At 45.2% G+C, this 23,328-nt stretch overlaps 1 protein-coding gene across 1 annotated transcript in view; it reads right to left on the bottom strand.

The window, feature by feature from the left end:
* D12 (YEATS domain containing 2 homolog D12) overlaps window positions 1-22,915 on the bottom strand; it is a 54,461-nt gene extending 31,546 nt beyond the window's left edge. The window contains exons 1-5 of the mRNA XM_089548497.1: window positions 22,526-22,915; window positions 12,770-12,867; window positions 12,062-12,160; window positions 11,212-11,430; window positions 1,534-1,655 (exon numbers count right to left, since the gene is read on the bottom strand). Of these exons, the coding sequence (XP_089404623.1) occupies window positions 1,534-1,655; window positions 11,212-11,430; window positions 12,062-12,160; window positions 12,770-12,867; window positions 22,526-22,625 (638 nt within the window). The 5' untranslated portion in view covers window positions 22,626-22,915. The remainder of the gene's footprint in view (window positions 1-1,533; window positions 1,656-11,211; window positions 11,431-12,061; window positions 12,161-12,769; window positions 12,868-22,525) is intronic.
* Window positions 22,916-23,328: the final 413 nt, after the last annotated feature.

Below are 23,328 nucleotides of genomic sequence, written 5' to 3'. Positions count from 1 at the left end.
AACACGAGACAGCCAGAAACAAAAAACAAAAGCACTAAGAAACAAAACAAAAATCAAGTGTTGTCAAGAAACGCGACCTCTTTATCGACCATCAATAAGGAAGGCTGACTGACGCATTCATCCCGTTTTTTCCGAATATGATATGCCTCAATGAGCTCCCTTGTCGTCTTATCTCTATGGCGAAATAAAATATGTGTGTGCGCGACTAAAGGTCTGTATACTTTCTTATTTTCATTCTTGCAAGCTTTGCAGTGCTCTTTTAGATGCAAATAGTTTGAATCTGATAGTGAACGAAGATGCTCCCTAAGTCGAATATTGATACATCGGCCGGTCTGTCCTATATATACTTTTTTACATGAAAGAGGAAGTTCATACACAACTGAACATGCGCACTCTACACACCTTGATCTATGGGAAACCAAACAACGAAATCGGCTAATTCTTGATATGTTGTCATGGCGGTTCCCTATCATGCGACAAAGCCCCCCCAACTTGTGTGGCGCAGAAAACACCACATTCACATCAAATCTGCCCGCCACCTTTTTTAGATTATGAGCCGTTCGGTGCACATAACTATAAATGTCTGTTTTTCCTGAATAAAAAATAGTGGTGAGTCAGCGCTCGTCCGTGTGGTTTCCTTCATCTTTGTCTTCCGTCCCTTTCGCGCTGTTTTTCCACCCAAAATGATTGTACAGACCACTTCAGTTCACTGGTGCAGTGGCATTCCAAAGCTAGCCTTGCCCTGTTGATACAAAGAACTCCACCACTGCTGCACAGAACTCAACTTCAACATACTGTGTGCGAGAAAGAAAGAGTGAAAGGTGATAAAATAGACAGAGGGAGTCTTCCATGCTGTCTTTGAGTTCACTAAGCAATACTGATTCATCTACTTTGCTATGTTGCTAAACTAAGCATAAAATTGTTCTTTTCGAATTGACTTCTATCTAAAACGATCACTTACTGACCTTTCTTCTCTGATTAATGTCCTTGTAAGGAAGGAGATGAGGACCACTCAGCGCAGCAGTGCTTCGTCGCCATCACTGGTTGCCGTAGCGCGAGCCCTGTGCTGAAGCTGTTGCCTCCCGCTAGCTGCTCTGCCCTACTGTGCCCTAACTACTGCCTGCCTTGGTCGCTGTGCCCCGTCAATAAATCCCCTCTTCACTAGGCGGATTCTCACCCCCTAAATCGCCCTTCAACTCCGAGGTTGCACGGTACCTGCTCCAATGGTGAAGCCATGCCAGCCGCCCCCGTCCTTGCTTCCGACTGTCACCTGCACTGCTGCCTTGCACCAATGGGACCCCATTATCTTTAGTGGCAGCAGTGACCAAAACATTGAAGACTGGTTATCGGCCTATAAGTGGGTGAGCCGGCATAACAACTGGGATAACAATCTTTAGCCAAGCTGCCCTTGAGCCATTGAATTTAATCGTCAACATCAAAAGAATGGTGCCAGTACTCGAGGCAGCACCTCGCACACAAGAAAACACCCACGTGGCCCAAACCTACTGACTGAGTCCCCAAGGCTGCACTCACTTGGAGACGTTGCCGACAATGACCCGCACTTTGTTCTTGCAGCCCAGACCCCTTCCAACTCTCACAGGAGGAGGTTCACTTCCTGCTGCTGCTCCTCCTCCTTTCTTGCAATGCTCTCCAGGCTGCCAGAAGGAAAAGTATACAACCACATTTACAAGGTGCAAGATGCTGGGATGGCAAGCACCTGTCAGCCAGTCACTTCTGCAAAGAGTTGTGCCTGTTTCTCTTTCCATACTGAACCTCCCTTAAGATAAAAAAATGTTCGATGTTATCATCATCACTTGGCTGACACTTTCAATTACCGTATTTACTCGCATAATGATCGCACTTGCATAATGATCGCACCTCTGAATTTTGTTGGCAAAATTCAATTTTTTTTATTCCCCACGTAATCATCGCACCCTGAACTGGCCGCTGCAACCTGTCGTGTGCCAAGTCTAGCCGACGATGATCGTACTTGCCATCTGTCTGACAGATGGGACGTGCAGATGACCATCTTACTCTGTCAGCATTGCAGCGGCAGCTGCCTGTTGGTTGACCTGCAGTCACACGAGCAGTCTAAATGCGGCTATGCTTAACCGCGGATACCAAACTTAACTGTGGTTATCTTGAATCACGGTTCTCCGTTGTCACAATGCTCGCCACCATTCTGGGTTGCGGTGCAACGAACGAAGTGACACGGTGATACAGAGCGAAGCGACATTTGCAAATATCTTGCAGTGCAGTTTGCACAGTGTCGAGAGTGTCGTCCAACGGCGCTGTCCTGTTGCAGCACTGCCTCTACAGCCGAATACATCGCCACACCGCTCGCAAGACGCCTGCACCAAGGAAACAGCTCTACGGCGGATCCCTGGTGCCAGCGTCAGAAAACCGTGCTAAACTTTCTTGTTCTCGTAAATAATAAGCCCTGTGATACGAGACTGTCAGAAATGAATCCTCCGTGAGGATAGCTGACCTGAACCGAGTTGCTGGTAGGAGTAATAACTGCAATAAAAGTTAGTTTTATGTTCACAGCCACGTAGCAGCTGCCGCCGTTGCAGTGCGACTGACCCGATCTGCTTGCACACCAGCTCCGCTACTAAGGCGTCACTGAAATCGATCGTATATATTGCTTTTAATATGAAACAATGAGGTTGTCAGTAAGGCAGTGCCATAAGTAGACCATTTAGTATAGCATTGTTCAATTCAAAAGTGCCGTCCGCTGTGGCTTCGATACAAAACAAGTTAGGCCTAGCTATGACTAGGGAGTAGCACACCATAGCGCCGTCGTCCGCCGCGCTCGCGGGTGGCACCATTGCGGTAAGTGCACGGAATCCGGTGCTGCGAGCGTAGCGAACGTGTCACCTAATTTAACGCTGTGGCAGGGACCGAACATTTTTCGGCATAACGAAGGTAAAATGTGTATCTTGAGCGCCGCGGGATGTTGCTGCAGTACGGTGTTGCTGCGCCTTCGGACGAGATCGAAGGCTGCATAAAAGCGCCGTCACGTGGCACTATACACACTGCCTATTTTGATGCATTGCCCTTGGTGCATGATTTAGTGCGAAGAAAGTACATTCTTGAAGTGGGCCAGCTCATGCACTTTTTGCACTCTACCTTCTCAGTTAACGACATTAACCGAGGTCGCCAAGCTCGGTTCGCGACAACCGTGTTTAGCGGCGTAATGCGTAACCACGAGTAGTGCGCCCATGTGACAAGGGTGGTCTGACCTGCAAGTTGTTTGCGTTTTCGGTGCTCAAAAATTTTTTGCAGAAAATTTACCCCACGTAATGATCGCACACCTAAATTTCCGCATTTTTTTTTTTTAAAGTGCACACATTGTGCGAGTAAATACGGTAGCTCAGCCCTGTACCAGCTGTGGCCCCCTTATCCCTGCAAACTTCCTCATCCCATCTGCCCACTCGACTCTTTGCCTTTCTGCTTTCTCTACTCTGATTCACAAGGAGTGTAAACACGAGCAATGCTTGTAAATCTATGCCAGTGCAGTTTTAGCCACTGGCCTACAACTGTATGTCACCACACATTTTATTTATTGATACTGTTAACCATTGTATTGAACATTTATAACATTATATAACATTTATATTGAAATTTCACCAGTCTGAGGCTCAAAAAGGAATCCGTGGAAAAAAATTTAGTGGTCTACTCCGTGCTATGCCTAGATTTCCCTACTGTAGAAATGCATGCAAACTGTTCAATGTTTCAGCATATTTTAGACATTCTGTGCACGCGACAAGCTAACCAGACACGTCAAAACTATCACGCTCAAAGAGAAACGCGGACGCTACAAGCACATGCGAGCACAGACAAGAGCCCATGCGAGGGAGGCTACGAACTTGTGCATGAATGCAACAGAGAACGCATGACAAAGAAAGGCACTCTGCACGTCCCAAAAACATAAAAAGCTGCAACATTTTCAAAAAGTCTGTCATCTCACGAGGATTTTGTGCATTCATAAGAGGATAAAATTTGTCTCTCATACGATGCCTTTTATACAAATTAGGGGTGTGCAAATATTAGAAATTTTGAATATGAATATGTTTGGTGTTCAGTTCACGTTTGATTCGAGAAATAGATATTCGAGAATTTCCGAACATCGGCAGCGATCAAATACTGCGCCGACTTTCAGGGATCTGACTGTGGCAATAGCTAGACAAATGATCCAAAGACCGCGTTTAAAGTGTCAGGGAATTGGTACAAAGACAATCTTTTCACTTTCTCTCCTTCATGTATCGTGTGTACTCCTCACATTCAGACACCGGTAGGCTTGGGCCTTGTGCGAAATTCCGCAAGTGGACTCTCCCATATATCACACATGATAACAAGATGACCAACTAACAGTTCCGGACAAATGCAAAGCGAAAGTTCACAGTTCCTTGCTTTATCCTTATGTGCTGTTTTTCATCCTAACGGCCACACCTATAGCACTCGTCCTCTCGCTCAGGTCAACTGTGATGTGCAGGAAAGCCCGCTTGCGGAATTTCACATGACGCTCCCGAATGGTGACCTAGTTGAGGTGTAATGAGTAGGGCAAGCAATCGTGCAGAAAAAACCCTCCTTTTGCATGGTGCGTTGTAGCCCGTGCACATACGCTGTGTGCACAACACAAGGCATGACGACGATAGGAGGGCCCCTGTCACTTGGCCGAAAAAAAGCCTGGCCACATAGTTTCAGTTTCTGAGCTGTGATCTGGCCACCAGTATGCCAGCAGTATGAACAGAGCTGTGCGCCACTTTCGGAAACCGAAAGGCACACTGCTAGTCATTTATTTTTTATTTTCAACGTTCCAGTGCCAATGTGCATTCCTCTCGCTTACGTCCGTGCTGTTCTTAATTCCAGCAAGCCTAGACTGCCTGCTCATCAGGAACTGTTAGCTGTTTGCACGACGAAGCCTCCTCTTCCTTCTGTGCATTTTTGGCACCTATTATTTTTCCGGGAGGGGGGAGTGGTGGGAAAAGGGCTTCAATAACTCGACCTTCAGATTATTCAGGCATTTTTTGCGATTTCTTGTAGTCCAAATTTACGAGGTTTTACTACCCAACATATCATTTTTAGCTGCTAGTTGTGTCAATTCAAGGATTTAATTTGCTCACTCATTTTACAAGACCACATTACAGGTTGCATGCTGTTATGCTGTCAAATCAAGTAGCATACATTTCTGCTCTAGTCACTTTTTGTTGTACGCTGCTGAGTCAGTATAGGTTTGTCAAGTTCCAGTTGCAAAGATCATACACTTTTAAAAAATCAGGACAACAATGTTTGTCTACTTATCTTTTCCCCAAAACTTTTTTTTTTTCGTACTCCACAGATATCCAATATCTGATTCGATATTCGAAGGCATTTTTACCTCATTTGTATTCAATTCATATTCAAAAACTTCAATAATCACAAACCCCTAATATAAATCTTTGCTTTCCTCCTTGTGCTTCACTGCATACAAAATTAGAGCCAGAAGAGTTTTGAAGCGAAAGCTTCACTACTAGGTAAATCCAAGGTCACCGTGCTTGAATATTTCACCTTCATTTGACCTTCAGATAAAGCAAAGGAAAGGTGCATAACTAGCCCCCTGGGACAGTGGACACTTTAGTCACCCTTTAAGCTAGGAAACCGATGAAGAGCAGAAGCTTCAAAGCAAAGGCAAGGCGCATAACTGGCCCCCTGAGACAGAGGAGATGTGCACTGCATGCATTGGCATTGACAATGTTGTGGCAGGAACGCGGCACTGAAGCCACAGGCCGTGGGCATTCATTGTGTTCACTGGCGTTGACAGCATTTTAGACTTCCGACGATATTAAGGAAAGGTAGAGCGTATACCTGGCTCTCTGGGTCAGCGGACACCTGAATCGCGCTTTGAGGTACGTGGGGTGGTTACCTGGGGAGATGTGGGCTGCATGCGTTAGCACTGACAACATTGTGGCAGACACGTGGCACTGCAGCAACAGGCCACAGGGTTCATTGAGTGAGCAAGCTCTCGCAATCAACCGTTAACAAGGCAAGATGGGTGCGCTGCCTATCCAGTGTCCGGAACGCACTTGATGCTACAGACGCCAAGCCACATATAGTTGCCCTATGCACCATAACTTTCGCTCTCTAACCAAGTACAGCAGTAGTTAAACCGCAGCTAATTTTTTAAAGCAACATTGTCGCTGCTTTGTTGCACTTATTGCAAGCAAGCTATTAAATGAGCAAGTGTCCTTTAAACAAGTTTCCATTACCCGCATACCAGAAGAAGGGGTTATGTTGTTCCAGTGACTATTCTTACACTCTTTCTTTTTCGGAACCTACTTCTATCAAACCCCATCTGTCTGCACGAGGCAGTGGTAATGGCCTAGTTGGATATATTTGAAAAGGAAGGTGTATAAGGGGTGTCTCAAGTTTTCTTGTGGTGTGGACAGACAGAAAGACCAAAACCTGCAGACAAAGAGAGAGGAAAACGTAGCGTTAAATGCATGGCTGCATTAAAATCGCCTTTTCAAACTGTCGAAGCCAGAGCAGATGCCGCAGTGGTGCTTAATGCCATTTAATACCTTCAGTGAGCTGAGCATAGAAAGTCTGTCAGGTCATTTTTTCAAGTGACAGTGTTAAAACCCTCATCAGGAGTATAAAATTCACCCACTGGCTGGGGGGAAATGACCTCACTTCCGGTAAAGGCATAAACAGCTTTTAAGGCTATCGCATTGCCAACACATAAAGTAACTAAGTGTTGCTGCGAATTTTTTTTGTCAGATGGTACCACACTTTCAAGGAAGACCAGCCTTCTGTTATCTAAAATCTTTCCAACACTTTCTAATCTACATCCACCAAATGCACAAGGCCATAGCACCACCTGGCTGAAACAAGACAATGAATTTTGAAAGCAGCCTGAATCATTACATTATGCTTCTCCTGAAGAAAGAAAAACTGCCTTTTTTGGAGGCAGCAGTAGTCCCTGCACCAACAGCTCTCAAAGCCCAAAGGTTGATTTTGGGGGCTGTATATTCACCGATAAGCAGGCACAACACTTCCAATCTCTGTCCGAGTCCCCACCATCATGACGTGATCATATTATGACACTCCTTAATATCATCATCACCATCATCAGACTGACTAAGCTCACTGCAAGGCAAAGGCCTCTCCCATATCTCTCCAATTAACCCTGTCTTTTGCCAGCTGGGGCCACCATATCCCAGCAAACTTCTTAATCTCATCCACCCACCCAACTTTTTGCCGCCCCCTGCTATGCTTTCCTTCTCTTGGAATCCACTCCGTTGCCCTTAAGGACCACCGGTTATCTTGCCTTCGCATTACATGCCCTGCCCAAGCCCATTTCTTCCTCTTGATTTCGATTAGCATGTCATTAACCAGAGTTTGTTCCCTCACCCACTCCACCTGCTTCCGATCTCTGAACGTTACATCTATCATTTTTCTTTCCATAGCTCGCTGCATTGTCCTTAACTTAAGCTGAACCCCCTTTGTTAGCCTCCACATTATGGCCCCACAGGTGAGTACCAGTAGGATACAACTGTTATATACTTTTTTCTTGAGGGGTATTGGTAAACTGCTGATCATGACCCGTCTTCAAGTTATTTCCCTCTCATGATCCGGATCAGCGGTCATTACCTGCCCTAAGTAGACATATTCGCTAACTACTTTCATCCCCTCGTTACCAATTGCAAACTGCTGTTCCCTTGCTAGGCTGTTGAAAAATACTTTGATTTTCTGCATGTTAATTTTTAGCCCCACCATTCTGCTCTGCCTGTATAACTCATTGATCATGCTTTGCAGTTCATGTCCTGAGTGACTTAGCAAGGCAATGTCATCAGCAAATCGCAGGTTACTTAGGTATTCTCCATTAACTCTTATCCCCGACTGTTCCCATTTCAGGCCCCGGAATACCTCCTGTAAACAGGCGGTGAATAGAATTGGCGAGATCGTGTCTCCCTGCCTGACACATTTCCTTATTCGAATTTTATTGCTGACTTTAGGACTATGGTAGCTGTGCAATCGTTATAAATATCTTCCAATATTTTCACATAACACTCTTCTACACCCTGATTCCACAATGCCTGCATGACAGCTGAGGTTTCCACTGAGTCAAACGCTTTCTCGTAATCAATGAAAACTATATATAGGGGTTGGCTATATTCTATGCATTTCTCTATCACCTGATTGATCACACCTAAGTGTATGTGAATGTCAAAAAATAAAAATTAAGACTGCTTTCCTTAAAATATACATTTGAAGAGCATAAATAAATTTGTGAGGTATAGATAAAATAGTGCTATAAATAACCAAATAATAGTACCAATCTTCATAACACATAAGGTGTCCAAGGATAAAGCAGAAAGGTGAGTGTCTGTATGCATTTGCTGGCCTTTCTCGCAAGACACAAAAAGGTGTAGCCATAACCTCAGCACAGAGGGCCCATGAATTGCAAAGCAGGATTGCAACCTTCTGAATGCTAATTATGCTCTGGTCATGCATATGAAGCATCCTATAGATGTCCTACGTTAGACCGGGACCCCTAATACTGGTCATAACTCATAACTTGGTCGCATTCACATTAGCAACTATTTCCCAATCCTTAACAACTTGCACAAAGCATGTGGACGATGTCCTGTGAAGGACACTGGAGACATATGCCACTGCTATTAGTCTTTACGTAGCTTTCTATGAAAACATGGAGCAGAATTTCATCCCAGTGGTGGTGCAGGCTAAGTAGGAAGTTGCTCTAAACTCAGGCCCATCTGTAAACTCTACCACCACGCCCTGCAGCAACCCTGTTCCCGTGCCATAGGTAAGTAAGTGTCCTGGGGCTGTATGGCCACAGCTTTAACCAGCTTGATAATGCATGCCATAGAAGACCAAATATAACATGAGCCTGTCCAAGTGAATTGATTTCTCTGGTTTCCTCATAAAATGGTACTCAGATTCAAAAAACGAAGCGTTTACTGTCCACAGAATTGTCATGATTCCAGATTAGATGTCGCAGCCGTAATGCACCATTTACTAGCATGTCAAGCTCGGCTTCTGCACTGCCATGCAGCGATCAGATGGTGGATGTTTCTACATCTACATTGAACACACCTGCATTCTTATATGGGCACATAGAAAACAAACTGAGGTTGGTCTGTATTGATGTACTATCACATTCCAATGCACTTCCGGTTTCATCTGGTGTTCCTCAAAGATCAGTTCTGAGCCCTATCCTATTTTTAATTTATGTAAATGACATAATTAATGTGGTTGATTCTGAAGTTAAACTATAAACTATTTGCAGATGACTGCATTTTATACTCCTTAGTTAACTCCGCAGCGGACCAAATTAAACTTAACAGTAACCTGCAGAAGAACTAAAACTGGTGCAACCAATGGGGTATGTTTCTTGACGTTAATAAATGTTTGGTACTTAGAATTTGTAAACAAAAATGTTCTGATACATCCATATTGTATAGCTGGAGTACCACTTCCAGAATCCTCGTCTGTGAAATACCTTGGAGTTCAGATAACTAATCGCCTACACTGGGATGCTCACACCGATATTACATGCAGGAAAGTTCTGAAGACTCTGTGGTGCTTGAGGCGTAAACTGCCGAAGGCCCCAAAACATGTGAAACTGGCAGCGTATAAGGCTTTGGTGCGGTCTCGTCTGGAATATGCCTGTTGTTTATGGGACACATTTACGGCCAAGAATTTTCCAAATTAGAAAGAGTGCAAAGGACAGCGGCCCATTTCATTTGAAATAGACACAAACGAACAGATAGTGTAACAACTGTGATCAATTCTATTGGCCTAGAATCTCTTCAGACAAGGCGCACTGAAGCAAGGTGAAATTTTTGTACCTAATATATAATAATCTGATTAGAATAAATACCCATGATTACATTACTCCTGTTTCACGAGCAATTACACGTTATAACCATGGAAAAATGCTGCAAGAATTTCATGTATACTCTAATGCAGTTAAACAATCAGTTTTTTTTCAATCGATTACAGAGTGGAATGAATTGCCGAAGTGCGTAGTGAATAGCCCAAATGTTAGAAACGTTTGTTGATAATTTGAGAGCCTTTTGTACGTGAAACCCTTGTCTTTTTGGCTTCTTTTTTTGCATTATCTGTTTGCTCTTGCATGGTACCCGTGCATATCTTGTTTTTTACTTGTATCTGTGCTCGCCCCTGCTTGGAGTCAAGCGACTCTGCAGTATTAAATAAATTAATTAATTAATTAACTGAAAACAGAGCACTTATACAAGTTAATAAAGGCTGAAAAAGAAAATAAGAAAATCTGTGCCACAGGCCATTTTCACAAATGTTAGCACCTCTGTAAGGCCTGATTTTCACAGCCGGTCTCCTCTACAGCGCGGCGGCGATGGAGACGGAAACCGCGGCCGCAACGGAACGGAGTGGTGTTCTAATCGAAAGAGGCACCGGCAAAACCAGTTTGGGTGGGCGCTCGCTGCTTTCTTCGTGGCCGCGCATCCACGCACCCGCGCATCGCCGCCGAAGCCGCAATGGTCGCCAGTGCCATCTCTTGGTCGCAGCAAGCAAGCGGTGAGTCACGTGAAGCGAGCTCGCGCTGCGACTGGCGCGCTCTCCGTGGGGCAGGGCTCTGTCGCCGTCGCTCGACGGAAACGTAGAGCAAGACCCGGCGGCACCGGCCGCCCAATTTGGGGGGGAAAACGGTCCAAAAGCAGCCCCCTCCATCGGCTGCCAGCGCAACAGAGGCCACGGAGCAAGGGAAAAACCGGCTGTGAGAATGTGGCCTAAGCCTTGTGAATCTTCGCCCTGTCCACTGCCCCAATAGTCACATAAAAAATTACTAGTGAGTAAATGCACTGGAAAAGTTTGGTACAGCTTTAGTTTATTCAGTTCAAATTTGCAAAAAAAAAATTGACATAATTCAAATTGTTGATCACCTATGCAGGGAAAGTGTTTGTGAATTTTTGATACTCGAGTACACATGTGCTTGCATGTATGTTTTCTTGCATATGCAATGCATTCTCAATCTGCTCTCCTCCCAGTTCCCATCCCTCTCTATCACTCTATCCCATTTAGTATTCACACCAGCCGCAACTCAAAGTGCATTAGCTTGAAAGTGGCAAAAGGATTATTCATTTGTTCAAACCCTTACAACTATATCATCATGCAACAATCAGGCGTGGCCAGACATGCTCCTCTAGTCCAAACCAGGAGACTTGCCTCAGCACCAAGTTCAGACGCCACTGCTGTTTCCACATTGCTGCTGTCTCCAGCGACAACAGTGACTGGAGTCCTCTGTTCCGCCTGGCTCTCCTCTGACCGAGGTGGTGGCAGTTGTGTGGCCAGCGGCGCCTTGCCCAGGAACTGACGCACGGTGGGGTGGACGCTGGCCAAGGCCTGCTGACTGTCTTCCCAGCCTCCTCCACTCGCTGCTGAACACTGTGCCAGGCATGAATGTAAACTAAACAAAAAAGAAACTGTCTACTGCAAACACCTTAGGTACATGACTCACCGACTGAAAAATGGCAGGAATGTGAGCTGGCCAGTGCATGTTTGACACACACACACACACGCACACGCACGCACACATGCAGTGAGAGAGAGAAAGCCAGACAGGATGCATCAAGACTTGAAAAGAGTTTCTTTTAGTGCAAAAGCACTACTTCATGAGGTCTAACCGGTTCACCAAGTTTATGTGAAGCTTGACCTTGAGGGTGACCTTGGCCTAGCGTAAGTAAATAAAAACAAAATAAATATTGCCGCGACTGGAATTCAAACCCACAGCAGCATACACAGATTAGCTTCACTGGCCACTGCCCATGAGCACTATGGTATCGCCGCAGCCGATCACGGCTCGTATTAAACTGCAACACACTCTCGCGCTGTGCCTCGCACAGTCTTCAATTAATACTATGAACAAATTAATATCGTCTTCAGATGTGCTGATGACCCAGAAAAGCAAAACCATGGCCGACCAGGCTAAGCACATGCTTCTGCTCTTGGTTTACCTAGGTTAAAACCCAACCACTTTTTTTTTTGTGCTGAGCTCACAGGAGAGGAGGGTACATACACCGTCAGCAGAAGCAGCAGCCTGCACTCCATTGGCATAGTACTTGGTGATGATGCCCACACGCAGCCGGTCCAGCATCACCTGCAGCTGATAGATCCTCTGCACAGCAAAAGACAGGCCTCTTTGTGATAAAGTACACACACAACGGATAAACTGCGCTCTTCAATTGTTGCATTTGGCTATGCTTTCTCTTAAAAATCTGACTGTTGTATCATAACTACGACTCAGGAAGACAGCAGACACAGCAATCAACCTCACTCAAGCCGTCCTGTATTCTTTATCCTCCTTTGTTCCTCATTTTGCGTGCACGTGCATCGTGCCTACAACACCTGGTCTTTTTCTACACTGATGTCTGGCTAGAAGGCCTTGAGTCTAAAAGAAGGGCTAGAAATTAAACTGGCCACAATTCAGCAATGAAAAGTCACACAAGTGACAATAAGAAACAGAAGGAGAGCAGAGTGCGTCAGACTCCCGTGCAATGGCTGGGATCAAAATGCAAACTATACAGCGGGAATCTACAGCTACACAACTGCAGACGGCACCTGAAACACTTCAAAGAAAAGTTCTTCTGGCACTGGAGTGAAACTTGTTCTCCTCTAACTCATACGCCAAGCGGGAAACATACCAAAGAGATGCTGTACTGCACAGTGATAGCAGCCTCAGAGGATGTTTGGAATTCCAAGCACTCATTAGCAGATGAGTTCAAACCTGGTTAATGAGGTCGAGTTCAGACTCTCTTGCAGAGATTTCATTGGAGAACTGGCTTCGGACAATTTGCTCAATCTTCTTGACAGCAGCTTCCTTGGCTGTGAGAGAAAAAGGAAACAAAACCACACAAAGGTGGCCCTATTTATGCAGCACAAACAAAATGAGGAAATATAAAAGAAATCAAATGCACCGTACTTAACTTACAACTTGACTCAATCCAAGCAATGCTCGAAGATAAATACGCTTTACGAATCAATTTCAAAGACACATGCACACCATGCACATATAGAAATCCCTCGCGGAGATCCCTCCAAACCTTTTGAACGAAATTCCGCGAAGATAGCTCCATTCCATATGTGCATGATGTTAGCCATTGGCTATAAAATATAGTGGGTCGTGGTGGAGTACGTCTGTTCTTCTGAGCTCCTGACAAATTGAGCTCGTTGTGCAAAAAAAGTAAACTGTCATCAGCAAAAATGGGTTGAATGCAACATAAAGCACGTGACGCAATATGTGGAGTGCAAAAGCAAAGTGATCTATGAAATCCCTCTCTCGTGCGGTGCCATTTACGTCAGGCAGACCGGCCGTTGCATTAACGATAGATTAAGAGAGCATGCAAATGACTTGAGGTACAGCAAAGCTGTTGATATTCCCAAATGTGTGGTTGCATTCCTGATTTCGGCCAGTGCAAAGTGCTGCCCACATATAGCAGCCAGATACAAAGGGAGATCTATGAAGCCTTTATCATCCGCCGCAGAGGAGGTGGATGCTTGAGCGAACCGTCTCTTCAATTAGCAGTGAAAGAAACAGCTTTCTTAGATACTAGAAAATGATTTCAGTAGTGTGTTGCGTTTTTTTCTTGCACTTGCTTTCTATATTTAATGCTTTTTTGCAAGAGATACACCCAGTTGTAAGTCAGCGCTGTGTCTGTGTTCTTCCATTCTGTAGTCCCGTGTTTTCGTGCTGTTTTGTTCCAGTATCATGAACCAACTAGCCCAACAATCGTCCCTTTTGCTATCAAATTACACATGGTTGGATGTACTACATGAACTCAATCTTCCCTCAGCAGCTAGCGGTGCTGTAATATGCTTCCTATCACTCTCAACACAGTTCATTAATTTATACACAGGAGCCAACTACTGCAAGGACACACTGTACCAGTGGATGCTGCCTCCCATACTGCAAAAAAAGTTGCGAGCGCGCTCCTCACTTCATAAGCCAGCATCGAATGCAGCCAGTGAAATGTACTACACCTGCCATCAAATTAAAAAAAATTTCATTTCTTTGCATCCAAAGCATATTGCTTGAGGTTTAATAGTGCACTGTGTAATTCTCACAAGGACAATCAGACTGCATATATCTATTTCAAAATGAATGGAAAGAAAATGATGAAACTAATTTTTTAAAACTAATACTGCCATATCCATAAACAGTTCATTGTGGGTGTGCATGCACCATAGAACAACAGGGCTTTGATGGCCATTGTAAACCTAGGCTAAGAAATAATTCCAACCCCTCAAAGACTTCCGAGCTCCACTGCAGTGACTACATGCAATCGAACAGCCTTTTCATATGCAGACATAGCAGTAATTAAATTCGGGGTGTCGAACAGGAACCGAACCTGAACTTGAAACCAGAACTGAACCCAGAGTTTTCACCCAGAACCGAAACCGAATTTTTCGCCACCTTGAAACTGAACTCGAACCGGACTGGAACGATTCAAAGGAACCATTCCGAACCAGTTCGGGACTCAGTTCAGCCTCACTTTTTTTGCAACTTGGCGTATTTTTTTATTTTTTTTTCAGACAAAGTGAGATGGTCTAGTGCGTAGGTTTACCCATCTAAAACTGCCTGCGCTGAAAGTGTGAAAATGGCACCCAGTATATGCGACAATAAAATTGAATGAAGTGTGATGTCTGGGAAGAAACCTAATTGACTCATCTCTAATATACTAAGGCACTGTGTGTCAGGTTTATGTGAAATCTTGAGTTATTACTCCTCCCCTTTTACCTGTTTATGTATGGTTTGAATCAAGTTGTTAGCACTGCTCTAACTCAATAAAGGACTGTAGACACCAAATCTTTTCTTGCATGTTTTTTTCTTTCAAACGATGCGTTCGAAATTGGTATACATGGAGCACCCCTTGGTATTCGCCTACGACCAATACATAATTTATATTTGAATTTCTTTTTGAGGCTCTTTTGGTTTCTTCAACACAACGATGGCTGTGACGTGTAGTTGAATTTAGGTTATGTGAGGCATGAAAAAAACGGTAATATAACTGCTAATACGTCATTTTTTGTAATTTTAGCTCTTGAAGCAAGCTGGTTCATGTGCAGTAGTGAGTCAAAACAATGTATCAGCATTTATATTACAGTTTTTCCGTGCCTGACATGACCTAAAGTTCAACTACACGTCACAGCCATCGTTCAGTTGATAAAACCGAAACAGTATGGAAGAATAAATTCTTTTCTAAATTATTCAGCGGCCCTAGGTGTAAACCACACGGTGACACATGTATTCTAATATCTAACGCATCATTTGAAAGAAATCACGCAATAAAATTATGTGTCTATAGTTCTTTAAGCACCAATCGAGAATACCTTCCCTTTCTTAGCGTCATTTACCACAAATATATGAGACATTAGCACAACAACCCAACAACGTTGTGGTGGTGGATTTTGAGGAAAGGAAATGGTGCAGTAACAGTCTCACTTCTGGATGGACACCTCAACCGTGCTGTAAGGGAAGGGAAGAAGGTGGGAGTGAAAGAAGAAAGAGAATAATATGGACAAAGTGGAGATCTTTAATGTGCACTGACGTCCACAGCACACAGGTACCTTTTGCATTTCGCCTCCATCAAAGCGCGGCTGGGTTTGAACCCGGGTACACCGAATAAGTAGTGGAGCGCCCTAAACACTGAGCCACCATAGTAAGTAGTGTAACATTTACTTTTGTAAGCGTTCCTTGTCTCAGACAGCAGGTACTAAATAAAGCCCCTCACGTTGGTACAGCGGTGCAATAAAGAAAAAAAAAATGCCTCAGTGCCTGTTGAGCTTCGGCTACTGATTCCAAGGTTGTGGGTTCGATTCTATCCTTGAGGGCCGCATTTCGATGAAGGCGAAATGCAAAAATGCACGTGCACTGTCACACGTTGAAAAAAACTGGCAGCGGTTTACCTCTTCTAAACCTAGTTTGAGCGAAAGATCCATTACACTTCGCTATGCTTGGTTCGTCACTTGAAACACCTCGCAGGCATTTCAGGCACAACCTCAGCCATGCCCTCATCAATGGTGAAATTGCATACGAGAGCGGCGTCGCCTCCTTAAGCGAACGCCGAGTCAGGTGCATAACCACATGACCACAGCTGGCAAAGCAGCGGTCAGCGCACCACGGTCAGAGCTGCGCCGCGGCGGCTGCGGCGAGTCACGTGGTCAGACGTCACAAGCCATACCTCCGGCTCTGCTCCTGCGTGGATGCTTCCAGTGTCGCCATCAGCACTGTTCTCCAGCAGCAAATCGACTCAGAGTAGCACCCACTGGGTTTCTTCTCTTGGAAGCTCCAACCTGCCAAGACCCGCTACAGCGTTTTTGGCCGTGAACTGCTGGCCATCTACTCCATCATACAGCGCTTCCGGCATTTCTTGGAGGGCCAGCAATTTTACTATCTGAACGATCATATGCCTCTGGCATATGCATTCCCTATCAACTTTTCCAAGTAATTCGCATGAGAACTCCGTCATCTAGCCTATATATCGGAGTTCACAACGGATATCTGCCACATCAAAGGCACCGAAAAACGAGGCAGCTGACGCTCTTTCACACATCACCTAAGTTGACTCTTCTTCATCTGCTGTGTACTTGGAGTGACTGGCCCAGGCAGAGATAGAGGACATTGAGCTGCAAATCCTGCGAGACCAACCCCGTTCCTTGCATCTGCAGCTGGTGCCTCATCCGTTTGTGCCCGGATCCCTCTGGTGCAACACGTCAACGGCCCAACCTCGCCCCTTCATTCCGGCTACCTTTCGTTGAGCAGTTTTCCATTCACTTTGTGACATCTGCCATCCCAGCATCCGAGCCACGCAACACCTCGTTACCCAGCAGTACATCAGGCGGAGTATTAACACTGAAGTTCGCCAGTGGGCCCACTCGATCGTGTCTTCCTTGCCAGACCGGCAAAGTGACCCGACACATGAAGACTCCCATCCAGCGTTTCCTACCTGTCGCTTTGACCATGTAAATCTTGACTTGGTTGTACTGCTTCCTCCCTCTCAGGAGTGCCGGTACATTCTGACAATGACTGACCGCTTCACCCGTTGGCCTGAAGATGTACCCATTTCGGACATCACTGCGGAAACGGTTGCTAAAGCCTTTGTTTCAGCATTGGGTTTCCCGCTTCAGCCGCCCTGGCATTGTTAAAACAGATGCGGCCGGCAATTTAACTGTGCCCTCTTTACCTCTTTCAACTGTCCGCTTGGCACTAAGCACAGCCATACTACAGCATATCATCCCTGTGCCAAAGGCATGGTCGAGCAGCTCCATTGCCAGCTCAAGGCTGCCTTCACTGCACGCCTTGACTGAGAGCACTGGGTCAACCACCTGGCTATGGTGCTTCTTGGCCTACACCCTCATTCGTCGTAACCTTGGCTCTTTAGCAGTCGAATTCGTCTTCAGTGCACCCCTGCGGCTTACAGGAGACTTGTTCAGTTCCATCACCACCACCTCTGCACTACCTCGAACGCTTACAGAACTGCAATCGACATCTGCGTCCAGCTCCACCTTCATCTTCTGATCATCGTGTCTTCGTGCACCCCGACCTTGCGTCTTCGACGCACTTTTTTATCCGGCGAGACGCTGTAAAGGCACCTCTTACATACTCCTACGAAGAGCCCTACCGCGTCCTCCACAAGCCGCCCATGTCCGCGACCATCCTCCTGAACAATCCCAAGGAGGCGGTCTCGTTGGAGTGTCTCAAAACCAGGCCTACACCGAGACACCTGCCATGGAGCTCCCATCGGAAATCGCCGGTGCATCCACCGATCTTCCTGTCACCTAGACGGCCCCATCTCTCCCTTGTCGGCACATCCATTTCACCATTCCATCTAGGTGGGAAGCCCTGTACAACCAACGCCTCCTAAAAATTTCAAGGCCTGCGCCCTCTCTAGTGACATCAGTGCCCGCCGTCCCACCTGGCCACTGACCTACCTCTGCTGCTGTCTCCAGTTCCCTGTACCGACCTTTCCATCACCTTCCGGCACATTTTTCCCCTCTTTGCTGCATGCAGCTAGTTTATCAAGCCAGTTGCTTCAGTGCTCTTTTTCTTGCGCCCATTCTGCGGCATGCAGGCTTCACCCGTTCTGTGGCATGCAGGCTTCGACATGCCTAACAAGTGTTGTGTGCCTATGTGCTCAAGCACCTACAAGAAGGGGAACAAGGTTCAAGTGTTTTTGTTCCCACCGGATGAAGAGCTCTACAAGAAGTGGCTCTGTGCAGTTCCTCGAAAGGATTTTGTGCCTACTGCCAACAACAAGGTGCAAAGTCATTTTCTCTACTGTTGCCACAAATGTACAGTATTTAAGGGAGCCATGACAAAAATTAAGCTTTACCTCAATATTAGATTGTATTGTGTTAGTAATGTGGTGCATCGCACTTCTGCTATTGCAATGCAGATGTGCACCCGACACTTTCACGCGTCATACCTCGAACATACCTCGTCATGCACCGATCCTCGGACAGGAAATGTGCTCGAAGTCCCACTAAAAGTGCCACATCTGCATGTTGGATCGGTGCCATCCCAATTCCCTGGCTGCCCCTCGTATTTGTCAATGAAAGATGCCATGCCAGCAAGGCACTCCCCAGATGCCACAAAAATGCACTGGGAGGTAACATGTCTTGCTCGTGCTATTGAAGCTTCCACCGCCTGCTACCGACAAGAACAAATGCATCCCAAATTTTCATCACTGCATGAAATGATAGAGCACTCAAGTGTGTTCCAGTTGAACAGACTGTTATTAATCAACCAGACTGTACCATGTTCCAGAATATCGCAAATGAAATTGCGCTGGTTCTAGAGTCCTCTGTCACTGTTTTCGCAGATCTTTGTATCACTGCATGTTTTCGAGGCAACGCAGCGAAACGTTTACGAGATTCTGTTGTGCCTGACGAAATCGGTGACATCAATGGTCTACTTGATATATTATGTAAGTTGCAGCAGATTCCTGAGGATAAAGGTCCATCCAATGGCCTTACCGGCCTGATAGTAAACCTCTTGGGAAAGACTGAGCAAAGCCTCCACTAAAACAGAAAGGACATTGTTAAATTTTTGTGAGAACAAGTGTTGTTGCTTGAGGAAGAGAGATTGCAGTACTCATCTCAAAACAATGGTGCTTGCTTACACATCACATACTATATCACCTCATGTGTACAAGTTTTTGAGGAGCTCTGTGGTTCTTCGACTTTGCCGCATCCAAGTACCATCAGAAACGTCTGCTCATCTTTCCACCTATCCCCTGAGAACGAATCAGGCGATCAGAATTTTCTTAAATACATTGGCCAGAGGTTTAGCAAATTGAAATCGCACAAGAGTGCTGTTATTTTAATGGTAGATGAGCTTCACATTCTGCCATTTATGGACTACAAAGGAAAGATTGCAGGGGCAGCAATGATCACAGATGAAGCTGCATTTACTGCACATGTGTTCACGATGCAAAGTATGCTAAGCTCATTTCGAGAGGTTGTACATACACTCCCCGAGGGAACGTTAAGTGCACAGTCACCTCATGCTGTCTTGAAGATAGCAATCCTTGGGATGAAAAGAATTGGTTTTAAAGTTTTAGTTGTAGTAACAGATAATAACTAACCAACAGGAAGGCTTTAAGCATGTTCCCAACACTGCATAAGATGAGGAAATAAGCACACATCCAGCTGATGCAATGTGGCATATGTTTTACATCGTAGATGCTGTGAACCTGTTAAAGTGAGTTAGAAATAACTGACTTTACCAAATAAGTCCTGGAACCAACTTTTATTTTCCCATGCTTAACCTCACTGACAATTCCGTCCACCCTGACATTACACAGTGGACCTCATTTAAGGATCTCAGGTAGCTTCACAAACTTGAAGCTTCTCAGCCCTTGACGTACAGTTATCAGCTGTCTTCGAAGGCTTTAGACCAAAGCAATTTAGAAAGGCAAAATGTTAAGCTAGCCTTACAGGCTTTCAACACCTTTGTGGCTGAGGCCTTGGATGCGCACTGCCATTTGCCCATACTTTCACGTGATGAAGAAACTGCCAACTTCATCAGATTAATTATTCATTGGTGGAAGGTAGTTAATGTGAAAGCACCACACAAGGGCTATCACCGTCGTGACGTATATGAAGAGCCAATTTTATCGCAGAATGACGACCTCAAGCTATCCTTTTTGGACGCCTTCGTGACCTGGCTTGAAGTATCAGAATTTTACAAACGCGACAATGGCACTCTCACAAAAGGAAACTTTGAATGCTTTTAGGCATTCAGCATATGCTCTATTCGAACTCTCCAAGTATGGCATCTGTGAGTTCAGTTTTAAGTATGTGCTACTAGGAAAGGTACACACAGACAGCCTGGAGAACAGGTTTAGTCAGTACAGATAAATGGCTGCCAGTAACTACCACATCAGCTTAAGTAAAAGTATACGTAGCGCAAAAAACAGGTACAGAAGAGACGACACAAACAACAAATCTGGCGCTGAACTAATGACTGAAATTTTAATGAACACAGCACATATTTAAATACAGACAGGCCATCGTATGGCCAAGTAGAGAATGAATTGGCATGATTGTCTCACCAGCATCAAAACCACTCAAACGGTTATCACAGAGGGTGTGAACAACATACAGCCCGAAAATGAGCCTTAAGATAAGACTTAAGATAAGCCACCGACTAGCCCATACCAAGATTTTGACCACATCAGCATATGACAGCTTTACGAGTGCAAAGGCAGAATTCGCCTCCAAAACACACTTCCTCTGATTTGTGCCGGTGACCTCAACGACGATGAGGACTGTTATTTGTCAAGTGCTGCACATTCCTTCAAAACTGCTGTGTTTGCAGAAGATCTGGACAGATTGAGTTCACGCACACCTGTGCTTAGCTATGTAGGTGGCTTTTGAGCTCATTTTGTAATGAAAGCCCTCAAGTGCACTTTCTGCCGAGAGCAGCTTGTTGTGGACTGTGAAAAAGCAGAAAATGATGATGCCGATGCTCGCTCTTTGCTAGCTAGCCTGAATTGAGGCGGACTGAAATTCCCAAGTGCATGTGTCATTACTGTCGTGATGCACACTTGTGACATGCTTGAATGGGCATGACCCAGGTTTGGCAATAAGTATTATTGCCAAGTGCTTGACAAATATCATGTTAAACAACTACTGCAAGCAACGGAATGACACGGCTGCTGTTGCAAAATGCGAAGCAAAAGTGTGAAAACTGTAGAAATTGACATCGAAGTGAAGCCTTCACTGTAATTTATGTAGGGTTCATTTCTGTTGTGTGCTTATTGCCCTTGTATAAATGTATCTAAACTAACAACGTCAAATGCATGGAGTGGCGCTCTACTGGAATCAAAGCGTGTTTCGTCACTTACCAGCACTTGCAAAAGACCAAGTAGCAGTGCTAGTAAAGATAATTATTTTGAGAAAGACTTCATTAACAGACACACAAGCTTTCAACACAGCATACAGACTTGCTCTGTAGAAAACATGTTCGAAGCGGCGTGGCGGCGTCGGACTGCCCGTCATGACACATGACGGGCAGGCCTGAAACCAGTTTAGATTAAGGCGCTCGTCTACTGAGCCGGTGTTTTCAGGTTCGAACCTGTGCTATGTGATGTCGGAGACCTCCACTACGGCACCACTTTCTCTCTTTCTTTCACTCCTCCCTTCCCTTACGGTGTGGTTCAGGTGTCCACCGAGATATGTGAGACAGCTACTTCGTCATTTCCCTTTCTAAAAAACCAATTTCAATATCGAAGCCCCTTTAGGAGGTGGTGGTACAGTACCTGTCCTGCAGCGCCCATTGACGCCACAATGCGGTGACGCTTTAATCTAGTGCCTTGGTGCCAGCTACGCAATTCGGCAGATGAAAATAAAGTGGAGCGGCGACGCAAGCCAGGCACGAGAACAGACACTTGCTTTAACGATTTTTTATTTGTATCCAAGGCTGAAAAAGTTATTAATCATGCACAAGAGAGGGTTGCCCTGAGACGCATCAGTAGAATGGCTACAATGGCACAGCAAAGGGCAACCCATATCCAAAGCAAAGCAAAATTTTTGACCCCCTCCGGCCCATCGCCCCCTTGAAGCTGAGCTTTAGCTGCTCTTGATATGCAGTAAATTGGGAAATGTAAAATGATTGTAGGAGCTGCATCCATTTTTTTGGTATAAGTCAAAGATTAAAAAGTAATTTAAAAATAATTTCAATTTCATTTCGAAAGTAATTTTAAAGTAATGGCATATTTTTAGCCGTAACTGGTAATGCAATTTAATTACTTTCAAAATGTAATTTTGCCATTTATGCTCACAAGCTTAAAAAAGAAATAAACGCCACCACCAATGTCACAGAAGGCACTGGTTGTTGCAAGTTGCCTTTTAACATATACCAAACAGCGACTGTGGCCAGAGATACTCTATTTGCCCGGTGAGTTATTCTCGAGTGTTTTCTGCATTTGCAAGTGAGAAAAAACAAGGCTTGCCAGCCGTTCTCCTGCCGTAAACTCACCATCTTGTTCGTGCAACTTGATTCTCTTCTGCTGGGCATGAAGAGGAATAGACTCGTAGTCGGGGTCCTGATCGATGACTCTTTTCTGCCCCTGTGACATGCTGCGTCGGCGCAGCGCAAGCGGCGAGGAAAATGAAACATAAACCAGAGTGGAGGATGGGCCTCCCTTCGAGAAACGGGGACGATGAGGACGTCTTTACTCCATTTTACAGGCAAAACCAGCCACAAGAACTCAGCAGCTAGCAACTGCGAGCTTATGTTCTTTTTCTATGTAGCCAGAAAGTCAATGACTGTCTTAAAAGGCATTCGCGCAGCTAGTAAACACCAAGTGTTATCACAGTAACTCCAAAGTCTCATTGAAGGTGTTGACAATGAGTGACCTGGGCGCCGCCATCTTTAAAGCATAGATGCATGGATGGTTGAATGGATTAATGGATGGATGAATGGGTGACTGGTCCTTTTAAACGGGTAGTGTCAGTTGCCACCATGCTCGGCCTTTTTTCGTTATTTTTATTTAACTGTGTTATAAATTAATTTTAAAATTCACCATTTTATGTTAGTACATTTTAAGTCCTACGCTTCTAACAAGCTTTACTGGCCTAGCAGGTGCCATAGAGTTTCTTACCACTGATCTCCACTAAGTGGCTGGATGCCGCATTCTCGCTTTCCGAGACGAGAGCGAGTAAAGCTACCAAAAGTTGGAAGGAAAACTCAGGAGAGGCCTTGGAGCAATTTTTTTCCTTTCTCCATGCCTTGGGGGAAGATTTTTTCCTTCCTCCATGGGAGAGGCTCTTTTCATACAG

The sequence above is a fragment of the Amblyomma mixtum genome, chromosome 6, assembly GCF_055824585.1.
Source record: "Amblyomma mixtum isolate Tamu chromosome 6, ASM5582458v1, whole genome shotgun sequence".
Classification (NCBI taxonomy): domain Eukaryota; kingdom Metazoa; phylum Arthropoda; class Arachnida; order Ixodida; family Ixodidae; genus Amblyomma; species Amblyomma mixtum.
The sequence above is the reverse complement of the archived record's forward strand: the minus strand, read 5'-3'. Positions and strand labels throughout refer to the sequence as shown.